This window comes from Eschrichtius robustus, chromosome 2 (genome assembly GCF_028021215.1).
Source record: "Eschrichtius robustus isolate mEscRob2 chromosome 2, mEscRob2.pri, whole genome shotgun sequence".
In the NCBI taxonomy this organism is placed as follows: Eukaryota; Metazoa; Chordata; class Mammalia; order Artiodactyla; family Eschrichtiidae; genus Eschrichtius; species Eschrichtius robustus.
Window position 1 is genome coordinate 161,657,497 of NC_090825.1, and position 13,352 is coordinate 161,670,848.

Genomic DNA, 13,352 nt, shown 5'->3' on the forward strand with positions numbered 1-13,352 from the left:
TACCTTGTGGAGAAGATAGGCCTCCTCAGCACTGGGACTTCACACTGGCTGTTCATCTTGCCCAAAACATTTTCTCCCATCTCCATCAATCTGCACAGCCCTGCCTGTACCCCCACCCCTATGACCAATCCTACCCAGATCTTGGCTTCAGCATTACCTCTTCAGCACCCCTCCTCAACTGCTCCCATATCACCTGTGCAGGGCCATCCAAGCACTGTCCCACTTTACTGAGTTTTGGTTTACTTTTGGTTTCCCCCACTGGACTGTTAACTCCAAGAAGCTATGGACCATTTCCACATCTCCCTTGTCTTCCCCATCATGTCTTCTAGAACATGGCCCATGTACCCAGCACCTGTTACAAATGTGTTACTCAGCAACTCCTGCTTTTCTTCAGCTGAACCCAACACACATACACGGTTCCCATGGCAACAGTCCTTCTGGACAATGTGACCTTGTTCCCTCTGATCACAACTAGTATCTTCTGTGGAAACTCTTGGCTGAGAGGCCAAGGGAGCTGGTGTGAACTGAGAAAGAAGAGTTAAGTAGAAGCCCAGAGAAGAAAGGCAAGGGTCCAAGAGAAAGGACTTTTAGATTATTCTAGACCCCACTTGCATTGCTGAAGTACAGGTGCATTTTGGCCTTTGGATTTTGGGCAATATCCCAGTATCCTTCCAATAAAGGCCTGCTTTTGCTTAAGGTAGTCTGAGTTAGGTTTCTGTTACCTGCACCCAGAGCCTTGCACAAAGTAGGCTGAACCAAGGAACATTTGTTGGACTGAACCCATGAACCAATCTGTCAGGGACCATTGTTCACCTTTGTATCATGGGCATAGATCTAATACCTGGCACATTTTACATCCCTAGTACAGGTCTGCTGAATGGCAACCAAAATTATGGCAGCCTATAAACACAAGATAATTGTGTGACACCAAGAATGAATTTGAGGAAAAGGTTAGGGAAGAGAAATATCACAGTGGACTGGCACCGTGAAGACGGGTTTCAAAGAAAAAGTGGTGCCTGAGATGGGTTCTAAAGGACAAGCTAGAAACCAAGGAGAAGGGTGAGCAACCAGTGAGCTGGGACTGGGTTGACATGGCACTTTCAATCGGCTGCTCAGCCCTTCCAGTGATTTCTGCCACAGATTCCTGCCCTGGACAGGTTTAAGTGTGAATGAATTAGAACAAATTTACCAAATTCATCAGAATGTGTACACTCAAATGAATGTTGTCTCCTTCAAAGTGGAGTCCATACCCTTATTCTAAAGAAGTTAGCACTGCTCAAAGCTTTTTAGTAATTTATTGAAATTGAAAACATACCACTAGAATGATTTCATTTGTACCCAATATTCCTCTGAAGTAAAAAGCCAAATATCATTTAAAAAAAAAAAAAGCCCAGTAAATCCCACCTTTCTAAGAAAGCATTCCAATTTCTGTCTTCTATCACTCCTATGTTAGGTACTGCCTTTACCACTTTAGACACTTATTTTACTTGCTAGTGGAAAGAGTGCAGGTTTCCACTTTGGACCAACCTGGGTTTCATTTCCAGTTGTGTCACTTAGGTGACCTTTAGCAAGTTCCTGAGCTCTGACACCCACCAGGATGTGCCCAAGATGGGGGGGGTGGGGGTGGGCAGGAGCGGGTCAGGCTCCTGAGTGAGACTGGACTGGGAGAAAAGCTCCTGGTCAGGGGAAAGAAACAGGCCCACCCTCTTCAACCACTACATTCAAATCTCCTAAGGCAATTTAGAGGGGGAAGCCCACAGCAATCCCTCACTCACCTGGACCACGGTTGGCAGGCACCTGACTGCCATTCCTTCTTCTCTGAAGAGACTCAGGCTGGTAACACCTTCTACTGTTTATGAGGAGAGGACTGGGTCAAAAGATATCACACAGCAGTCCAGAGTGGGGCTTTGAGCATTCACACCCTGGGAATCCTCCAATACTCCAGGTAGTGAATTCTTAGTCCCTATTTGCTCCCGATCCTCTCTCCTCCTGGAGGGTCTTTCTGATGGCCTCCCCTGTAAAGGGAATAGCTCACCTTGCAGCTACTCCCACCACCCCCCACCAATTTTCCCCCTAGCAATCTGAGTCAGATCCTCCATATCTTCCTTCTGTATCTTTAAATACTTTGACTTTTCTTGAAGAAAGCATCCTCCAGCCCGTTTTCACACTTTCTACACACCCTCCGGCCTTTTGCCCTTAAATTATGCTGAGAGATCTCAAGAAAAGTGTGTCTCCTGCCTGGACAGCTGCCTAATCCTGGGGCGGGGAGTGAAAGAAGTAGGGAAGGAGGGTCGTCTTCTTTCTCCTAGAAAAGAAGCCAAGAAGGCTGGAGTTTCATTGTCGAGACGTCTCTCAAGGCCATGCCGTTCTCTGGCCTCAGGCCTCTCCTTCTCTGGCGCCCAGTTTGGGAGACCTGGAGTCAAAGGTGGGAGAGAAGCAGTGTATTTGTGCGGGGTGGGGGTGGGGGTGGCGGTGGGAGTGGGCGTTGGGCGCCACGAATGTTAATCGTACAAACCACCCTCCCGCCCTCTGCCAGGTCCCCTGGGAAGCTGCTGCAGGGGCTGCGCAGCTGCTGACCCGGCCTCAGCAAGTTCCGGACACTGTGATCCGGACCACACCGGGAGCATCTACCACAGGGCGTAAATGGGCTTCCCGGAGTCGTTTCCAAAACACACGCCAGAGGCCCTGACCGCATCCTTCTCCACATGCACCCGCAGATTCGGACCCTAAACCCGAGAGCTCACACCTGGCCTTTTTGTCTTTGGAAGCAAACCTTAGCCATACGTCCCGGGAAGTTTGGGGCGTCAGATTACCGTCCTTCAGAACAGACCACGACCCAGACCTACTCGGTTTTCATCCGCCCTTCCCACCGGGCTCCACCACCCCAAGGCTGCTCCCGCTCTCTCGATGCGGCTTCGGCCACCGTGTCTAGTCACCACTGGGTTGCCCTTCGAGGAGCTTCTGCCCGCGGCGAGAGACTGCCACCGCCACATCGCAGGCAGAACACAATGAGCTGGAGTCTGCAGTCCGGATCCGAACTGCGCTTGCGCGTTGCCGGGAGACCCGCCGAGCCGGATTCCCTCAAGTCAGAGCTGCAGCTCTTCTGCTTCGCAGACTCCACTTCCCAGAGGGCGAATCGGCGGCAAGCGCCCGCACCAGCGCCGGGCGGAGAAACTGATATTGCGCGCCTGCGCAGATTAGGGCCCCGCCGCTCAACACCCCCACCCCCTACCCCACCCAGGCCAAGGGGGTTTCCTTGCAGAAACTACATTTCCCAGGGACCTCGGCGGAGGCGTCACGGTTCCCTAGGCAGGTAACCACCCGCGCGCTAACCCTCACGTGCGGATTTGGTTCCGTCTTGGTCAGACTACGGAAGGCAGAGACCAGCGAAAAGTTAACGAAGGGATAAGGAAGGTCAGTCCGAGGAAGCGGCACCTGATCCGGTGAGGAGAGCTAATCCAGGACGGCCGCCAAGGGCTCAGAAGGAGGCGACAAGTCGAAAAGGAGCGTTCCTGAGGGAGGACCGCGCGGAGATGACTTGAGAAGGCAGCGGGGCTGTGCCTCGGCCACGGGGATGCAAAAAATGCTAACAGTGTGGCCTGGCGTTCGGGCTGGGGCGTGGTTCGGGAGATGAGTGGGGCCCGGGGACCGGGAGGACGGAGGTGCGGGCTGAAGGCCTGCGGACCAGTGAGGAGGCTGCTGCGGCAGTTCAGGACCCAGCGGATAGAGGCTGGGACCAGAGTGGTGGCCACGGTACCAAGGGCATGGAGCGAGAAACGTCGACAGGTAGAATAAACTTGGTTCTCCACGACTTATCAGGAGGAAGGAGCTGGATGCCAAGGAGTCTGTCTTGTACAACTGGGTAGTATTTAGAAAGGTGGTATTTATTTTTGTGGACAGTATTTTGCGGAGACGGGCAAGGATGAGGTAAAATATAGAAAGATCCAACTGGAGATATTTAGTTGCCTTTGAATTTTCACGGAGCTTGGGAAGGAAAGATGAGAGAGTTTTAACTTTGTCGGTGGCGAAAAAAAGCCAAGAACGGGACCTGAGATTTGTCAGCTAGGGAACTGTTGGCCACCTCTTAGTGAGCAGTGTCAGTGACTTTACTTACGTGACACTATGGCATTCTGTTTTGGCTTTTACTGAAGATTTCATTCTATAGACACTTTTGGAGCATTTATGTGTCAGGCATTGTGCTAGGGGCTGGAGAAATAGTGAAACCCTGAACTTATGCAGGTTGAATTCTACTAGAGGGGGTACTCAATAAACAGAAAATATTGATTAGGTAGTGATGACACACTGAGGCTGTGTTACGGTTTAGAGTGTGACGGGGGTGGGGAGGTGGGGATTATTTTCAGGAGCGTTTTGAGAAGTTAGTTCTCTTTGAGGAGGTAACATTTGAGCAGAGATTTGAATGTAGTGAGGAAGGAAACCATGTGAATATCTGGGAAGAGAACAGAAATGCTGACCAGAGATAGAAGTGTGCTTGGTGAGCCTGTGGTTTAGCAAGGCCAGTGTGACAGGAGAGGGCATAGTGAACAAGGGAGAGTGGGAGAGGAGGTAGGAAGGGTAATTAGAGGGCTTGAAGGCCATCGTAAAAAGTTTGCATGTATTCTCTGTGTGACAGAAAACCATCGAAGGGGTTTGAGCAAAAGAGTGGCTTGGCTGAACACATTTTGACAGAATCACTGGTCTGCTGTGGGGCGAACAGGCTGTGGTGCAGCTAGAGGGAATACAGGGAAACCAGTTAGGAGGCTATTACACCAGTGGTGGGGGTGGGGGAAAGAGAGAGCCTCCTACAATTATATCACCTTCCTACAAGGCATTTGCTTTGAGAGCCTAAGATAATTAAGGGTTCTGGATGCCATGCTAAGGAGTTTGGATATTGTTCTGTTTTCAGATATATAAGGATAATAATAATAAAATATTTATTGAGCACTAAATATGTGTTGGGCACTTTCATAAGCACTTTACATTAGTATTGAATGTAATCCAAAGCTATGAGGTTTGCACTGTTAACAAATAAGAAAACTGAGACAGCTATATATTAAGTGCCTTGCACAAGGTCTCATGTCTAGTAAGTGGGACCAGGAGTCCTGCCCCTGCTGACAGAGGAAAGGTGCAGAAGTTTCCTCCTGACTGTTGCCCAGAATGGCTAAGCACTGACATACCAAGGCCCGAAGCTTCCAAAACTCCTGAAAAAGTAGTGAAACCTTCATTTATCTGACCCATTTCTCCTGCTGCTCCCTCTAAGTGTTAATATTTTACCAGTTTGGGGTTATTGCATCCATCTTAGGCTTCAATACATTTTATTCTTACTTTCCCCCTTGTCCTCTGCCTTCCTTTTGAGCCTTTAATTTTGCTACTGTCTTTATAATCTTCCATCTGTTTTCTACCCATCTCTCTGCCTCCTTCTTCCCCTCCATTTCTGTCTCTTGAGATCAGGTGGGGAACAAGAAAATACATGAAGGGAAAGGAAGAAGCTGGATGCAAGGGAGAGACATTATTTAAAATCTTAAGTTTCTGAGGTTACAATTAATTCAGTGTTTCATTCCTCCTTAGTCCTTGCCTTTTCTAATTCCATAGAGGTCCTGTAGCCCAAAGAGACCAAACTGCTCAAATTCCAAACACTCAGAGTCCATGGGGAACCTCCCGCCATTGCCACCCACAAATATCTTCTGTACCCATCGTTTCTTGCTTCCCACCTCTCCCAGTGGAAGGTTTCCTTCCTCCTGTTGAAAAAGATCCCTGCAGCCTCCACCTGTGCCCCAAATCTTATTTTCCCACTTTGAGCTGCACATCCCCTCCTTACTGCACCTTCAGACTCTCCCATGCAGTGATAAATATGCTCAGTTCTTCTACCTTAAATCATACAAACGCTCTTGGCAGATTATTCGTTGGCTAAATCAACACCTTTCTCAATCCCCCCCTTTCCTTGCCTACCTCCTCTATAGAGGCTGGAAGAGCTAAGTACTTATTTTTTTCAGCCTCCTTTGCTCCTAGCCTCCATGCAACACAGCTGTGGTCAGTGAGGTTTAGGCAGAAGTCTGCTGAGGGGCTTCTGGGAAAACATTTTCTGATAAAAGGCACAGATGTTGCTGGTGCTACACACACCCTTTCTTCCTGCTCTGAATGCAGATATTTTACCTGAAGCTATAGGAGCCATCATGTGACATGATGAAAAAGTCATGAAACTCAAGGCATTGAATTATTTTGTCTGAACCAATGCCAACCACCTCCAGATTTGTTATGGGAGAAAAACAAATCCCTATTTGCTTGTAAGCCATTGTTATCTGGGCTTTCTATTATTTGTAGCCAAAAGCTCTTCTGATATATACACCCTCTCTCAACCACAATCTCTCTCTAGTTATCTTCCTAAATTTCTCCTTTCTCAAACTACTAAGTTCTTTTCAACCTTTAACTCACTCTTCAACCCACTAAAATTTACAGAGGTTATCAATAACCAAAACCAAAGGCCATTTTCTATTTTTACCTTACTTTAATCCTCTGTGGCATTTGAAAATATGAAGTATTCCTATCCCTATGCTAAAATTCTTTTTCCTATGCCACCACCTTCTCCTGATTTTTTTCTGTTTTTCATTTTTCTTTTGCCTGTTGTTTCCCCTCAGCTTCTACTGATGACGCCTTCCACTTACTGCATTCAAAGACAGTACTCCCAGAAAACCCTTTATCACTGCCCCTTCTTATTCTACTGCCTATCAGGAATCTTCACTTGGATACCCACAGACTCATATAATACCCCCAGACCAAACTCATCATTGCCCCACAAAGTCGGTCAACTTTTTGTGTTCTTAATTATGGCACCCATCCACCCAAATAAATTCAAGTGCTCACATTTAATTGATTACATTACCTAGATTCTGCCTTATTATTGCTTGAATTCTTCCTTTCCTCTCCCATCCCACTGCCAGTTTCTCGGTTCAGCCCTTAGAAAACAAAACAGACTATCTTATGCAGTTAGATTTCCTAATCATATTTATCACCTATTTAGCACTTATTAAATGTGTATAAAATAAATGAAATTGCCTTAACTACTCTCATAACTATAGATCTATAAAATCTTTCTCTATGATTGTTTTGAATATGTTGTGAGTAGCAAAGATTTTGTTAATATGTCAAATTTTCATGTCTGTTAGTGTTTAGCCTCTTCTCCTTTCCACTTTGATAGTTAGAGTACAACACAAATATGTATTTGAATCCTATGTACTCAAAGACTATATTTGTTATATTGTTTTCTAAGTAATTAGCTTATTTAACAATAGTTTAATGACTGTTAATTGAGAACTTAAAACAGCATGCTATTGCATTAAGATTTGCACAATTATTCTATCACCTGGTAGCAAGCAGCCAATATTTCAGAGGAGAAAATAACAGGGGGAGGGGGAAGGACATGGAGGGATAATAGAAGTTGGTATTGGTAGAGAATTTTGACTCAAAACATTCAGGGAAACCAGATTGTGGAACAGGAGCATCTAGATAACATATATAACATGGTGAAAAATCAAGCATATTTATGTTTGTAGCATTTTAGAGCTTATAGGGATCTTGGAGCCTTCTAAATCTAAAATCCCTCATTTACCAAATAAGGACACTGGGACCTGGTGAAAGTAGGTGACTTGTCCAAGTTAGTGGCAGATCAGGACTACATACCAGGTCTTTGGGCTATCCAGTTAAGCACTCTCACATTTCCTCTCCAGTGTGAAGTCTCTGATGTCCAAAGGAGAATCTGCAGTATAATACAATAGAACTTATCTTCAGCATGAATCCTCATTGCTTAGAACATTAGCTACTTAAACCTTCTGGTATAAAGTTTTACTTTCTGAATCAAGATTTCTCCACTTTTATATGGTTTCTCTGCAGTGGTCTGTATTTTCTGATATGGTATATTATACTTCAACTAAAAGATTACTATAATCGTTACATTTATTAGGTTTCTACATTACATGACTTATCTGATTATCACTGAAGAGTTCATCACGGTGAAGGATCCCATGGAAGCTTCCCTCACGTATGAGTTCTCTGATGCCGTGTAAGATTTGTACTCCGACTGAAAGCTTTTCCACATTCATTACACTGATAGGGTTTCTCTCCTGTATGAGTTCTCTGATGCACTATAAGGGATGAATTCTTAATGAAGGCTTTTCCACACTGATTGCATTCATAGGGCTTCTCACCAGTATGAATTCTTTGATGCTCAATAAGGTATGCGCTCTGGCTGAAGGCCTTTCCACATTCACTGCATTCATAAGGCTTCTCTCCAGTATGAGTAACCTGATGTACAGTAAGGGATGATCGCCCAGTGAAATGTTTTCCACATACCATACACTCATAAGGTTTCTCTCCAGTATGAATTCTCCGATGCTGAGTAAGAGATGAATTCTTACTGAAAGCTTTCCCACACTGATTACATTCAAAAGGTTTTACTCCAGAATGAAGTCTCTGATGCTCTATAAGGTATGTACTTTGGCTAAAGGATTTCCCACATTTGTTACATTTGTAGGGTTTTTCTCCAGTATGATTTCGCTGATGCAGGGTAAGAGCTGAGCTCTTACTAAAGGCTTTTCCACATTCACTACACTCATAGGGCTTTTCTCCAGTATGGCTTCTCTGATGAACAGTAAGATGCATACTTTGACTGAAGGCTTTTCCACATTCATTACATTCATAGGGTTTTTCTCCTGTATGAGTTCTTTGATGCACTGTGAGGTTCATACTTTGGGTAAAAGCTTTACCACATTCATTACATTTGTAGGGTTTCTCTCCAGTATGAATCCTTTCATGTTGAATAAGGGATGAATTCTTGCGGAAAGCTTTTCCACACTCTTTACATTGATATGGTTTCTCTCCAGTATGAGTTCTTTGATGAACAGTAAGGTTCATGCTCTGACTGAAGGTTTTCCCACATTCGTTACATTTGTAAGGTTTCTCTCCAGTATGAATTCTTTGATGCACGGTAAGCGAGGAGCGTTCAATGAAGTGCTTCCCACATACATTACAGTTATAGGGTTTCTCCCCTGTATGAGTCCTCTGGTGCTTAAGGAGGGATGAACTCTGGCTGAAGGTTTTCCCACACTCGTTACATCCATAGATTTTCTTTCCTGCAAACATTCTTTGAGTTTTAATTAATTCAGCATTTTGTTTAGTGTCTTTTCCATGTGAATTCCAACTGTGAGGACTTTTCCCCACAGGAATAGTTTGTTGTGTATCAATGATTGAACCCTGACTGAAACATCTTTCAAATTCATTACCTCCACATGTCCTTCTCACAGTGAGGGTTTCCTTATGGGTAATGTGTACTTGGCCCAGATGTCTATCCTGGTTTTTCTGTTGCCCCTCTAACCAATTATCAGGTTCCCAGGTTTCCCCTAAAGAAGAATGCCAGAGACCTTCTCTTTCCATTATTACCCCATAAGATAAATCTTCAGTAATTTGGGCTTTGTAGTTGACTCTTTGGTTTCAAGTCTTGTCTCCCAGTCTGAAAAAAATAAAAAATTCAAATACACATTGGTTTCTGTGCTGGGAGACTGAAAACTGTATAAGGCAGGAATAAGAGAATGAAACTGAGAATAACTATAGGGCACATTTGAGAGCTTTCAAAGATGTCCCTATAATTAGGAAGAGAATTGGAAGGGAGGGAAAGAACAGTGAGCCGTCCATAAATAATAGGAAAACTAGAAGCAGGGTAAGCAGAGGAAAGAGTGAGCCTATGCAGGAGGGATAGATACTGAAATCACTGCTGGACAAGGCTAAATAATGAATACGGAACTAAGGGAAGATATACAGACGAGCTGGGATTGGGAGAGGCAGATCACAAAGCCCTGGCACATTTATCTGGTACTCCTACCAGCAGTTTCTTCCCTCCCGAAGGCTGCCTATAATTCTGATACTAAATCTTCACAAAACATCACAGTGTGACACAGTGAAAAGATTGTTTACCCTAGAGTCAGACAAACGTGGGTTTAAACACTGGCTGTTAATCACTTATCATCTTAAGTAATTGTTTCTCTGAGTCTGAGTTTTCAGAGCTATAAAATGAGGATAAAATAATCTGATAAGGATTAAGTAAATTAATGTATATAAACTACCCTTAGGGAACATACTTGTCTGGAACGCAAAATACCAGAACATGCTTGAAACTTAAACTCTCAAGGTAGGACGGCAAAATCTAAAAGCTCCTCTCTGCTCCGCAAGGAGCATGTGGTTTTCTCACTCTCCTAAGAGAGGACTCTCTTAAGAGAGTCCTAAAGGGCCCTACCCTTTCCTAAATATCCATTCCTTACAGATAAGAACTGGTGGCAGAGGCAGGTAGGGGAGAATCTGTTGAACTGCTTGAGATGGGGCTGGAGGAAAGGCCTTGTAGCCACTCAGACTTTATTTTCTCAGATCCCATTTCTTATCCCAGACAAAACATCCTGGAGGCAGAGAGGCAGAGCACAGGGAACTACAATCTGAGAATCACCTTGTCAGCTTGATCAAAATTATCAACATTGAACCAACAGACCAAAGGTCTGTGGGCAGGAGGTTTACTATGAAGCAAAAGATACGCATGAACTGGACTTCCTCCTTCCAATCTGACCTGCTTACATAAAACAAGAGAAAAAGTGGAAAGCCAAGCAGGCTCCACCTATAAAACACACACACCACCAAGTAACCTCACAGAGGACCTATCCAGTCAAGCATGAAATACCAACAGGCAACACATGAACTGGAGGCTGCCTCTTGCCCCACTTCACTCTATCATATCCAGCTATCCAACTGAAGTTCTTTGAGATCATTCCAAGTGCTACCCAGTAAACAACATAAAGGACATGGGGCATCTATTCACACTGTTAGACAAATACAATGTCCAGACAGACAAAACTATTCAAAGATAAATGACACAGAAAATATCAAATTTGGAAACTAGGTAGAGGTTCAAGAAATTCTTAAAATAATAAAAGCAGGAGAACAAGGCGGGGGGGGAAGCATTAAAACCAAATGGGAGAATAAACATTGGAAGAATAAATGCTTCCAGTCATCAAAAGATGTAAAAAAAAAAAAAAAGTTACATACTGGGAGGAGGGATTTGCAACACGTGACCCAAAAAGAGCTCTAGAACTTAGACTTGGAAAACAATACCTGTAGAACACTAAGCCCACTAGAAAAATGGACAAAAGGCTTGAATAGACACTTAAGGAAAGGAAACCTGGGGACTTCCCTGGTGGCGCAGTGGTTAAGAATCCGCCTGCCAAAGCAGGGCACACGGGTTTGAGCCCTGGTCTGGGAAGTTCCCACATGCTGCGAAGCAACTAAGCCCGTGCGCCACAACTACTGAGCCTGTGCTCTAGAGCCTGTGAGCCACAACCACTGAGCCCACATGCCACAACTATTGAAGCCTGCGCGCCTAGAGCCCATGCTCTGCAACAAGAGAAGCCACCGCAATGAGAAGCCCATGCACCACAACGAAGAGGAGCCCCTGCTCGCCGCAACTAGAGAAAGCCCACACACAGCAATGAAGACCCAATGCAGCCAAAAATAAAAATAAATAAATAAATTTATTTAAAAAAAGAAAAAGAAAAGGAAACCTGAATAGTGAGTAAACATAAGCAAAGATGCCAATCCAACAGTAACCAGGAGAAGGTTGAGTAAAGCCTCAGTGAGATACTATTACCACATCTACCTGAGAAACAAAATTCAAAAGTTCAAACTGACAGCTTCAGAATTTAGAAAGATGTGCAGTATGGGGAACTTTCACATACTGCTGGTAGGAGTGTAATTTGGTTCAAGTATTTGAAAAACAGTTTAGCACTACCTAGAATGTAGAACAGGCACACAGACTATGATTTAGCAAATCCACTAGTAGGTACATACACTTAGGTAAATCTATCTTGTAAAGGTTCACCACGATTCATAATTTTTAAAGTAGCATTGTGTACAATAGCAAAAAACTGGAAACAACCCAAATGTCTACCAACAGGAGAAACGATAACTAAATTGTCAAATACTTATACAAGAGAAATGAAAACAGTGAATGTTATGGATTTCACGTCTGTTCTCCCCAAAATTCATATGTTGAAGCCTAATCCCCAGTGAGACAATATTAAGAAGTGTGGGTCTTTGGGTCATTAAGTCATGAGGGTAAAGCCCTGATAAGATTAGTGCCCTGATAAGAAGTGGCACACACGAGGGAACTTGCTCTATCCTATGAACCAGGAGGAGGGCCCTCACCAAAAACCCATCCATGCTAGCACCCTGATCTCAGACTTCCAGCGTCTGGAACTATGAGAAATAAATGTCTGATAAATTCAGTCACCTGGTCTATGGTATTCTGTTACAGCAGCCTGAACTGCTTAAGACAGTAAACATTAATAAACTAAAGCCACACATATCAATATAAATGAATAAATAATTTAAGCAAAGTCACAGAAAAATAAATACAGTAAGAGTCCATTTAGGTAAAGTTTAAAAACAGACTATAACTAAATATATTGTTCATCTGTGGATAGCAATACTATAAAGAAAAGCAAGGGAAGGGATTTATCACAGAAGTGAGAACAGTGGTTATGTCTTGGGTAGAGGAAGAGGATGGGAATGAGCAGGTGCATATAAAGCTACTAGGGTACTAGCAGTGTTCCGTTTCTGAATCTGAATCTGGGCTCTAGTGCCTGGGTGTTTGCTTTCGTTATTATTCATTCATTTTTATCATCATGAACTATAAAAAAAGCAGTACGGTTAAGACAACAACTTTGGAGCTGCTCCACCTGGCTCCATCACTGTTAGCTGTGCGACCTTGGGCAGATTACTTAACCTGTCCTGTGCTCCAGTTTCCTCATCTGTAAAATGGTACCTATCTAGTGTTGATATGTGAACAATAATTAGTTGATATTTATAAAGGGCTTAGAAGACTAGGTAGGTTTTTGCTAAGTAGTACCCATATTTTACACATTCTTCTGTATATATGACATTTCAAAAAACAAATGAGAACAACAACAAAATATTTTCTATTTTGGAAAATATTGATCATTTTAAATTGAAACATATACTGCAGAAAACTTAATAGTAAGGGTTCAGTATATCTTCATGGAATTTAGAGACCTAATTTAAAAAGTTACCTCTGAAGATTTGCTGCTTAAGAAAAAGAAAAAAAATAGACTGCCCTACAAATTTTTTAAAAACTGGCCTAACTGATCACTCCAAGAACATGGGATGCCAAAGGACAGTGGAGTCATGTCTACAAAGGACTGAGGAAAAACTGATGTGACTCAAGAATTCCACATAGCCAGTCTCTATACATGCATAGGAAAAAAACAAAACACGTTCTTAAATATGAAAGATTCAGTAATTGCAAT

General features: G+C 43.6%; 1 protein-coding gene across 1 annotated transcript in view; it reads right to left on the reverse strand.

Annotated features, from left to right (window-relative positions):
- The window catches only part of LOC137758999 (zinc finger protein 845-like), a 46,816-nt gene that overhangs the window by 16,673 nt on the left and 16,791 nt on the right, over nucleotides 1–13,352 (reverse strand). Inside the window, 6 exon segments of the mRNA XM_068534930.1 lie at nucleotides 1,776–1,849; nucleotides 2,512–2,600; nucleotides 2,937–3,188; nucleotides 3,233–3,367; nucleotides 3,436–3,699; nucleotides 8,003–9,499. Coding sequence (XP_068391031.1) covers nucleotides 1,776–1,849; nucleotides 2,512–2,600; nucleotides 2,937–3,188; nucleotides 3,233–3,367; nucleotides 3,436–3,699; nucleotides 8,003–9,423 — 2,235 coding nt within the window. The 5' untranslated portion in view covers nucleotides 9,424–9,499.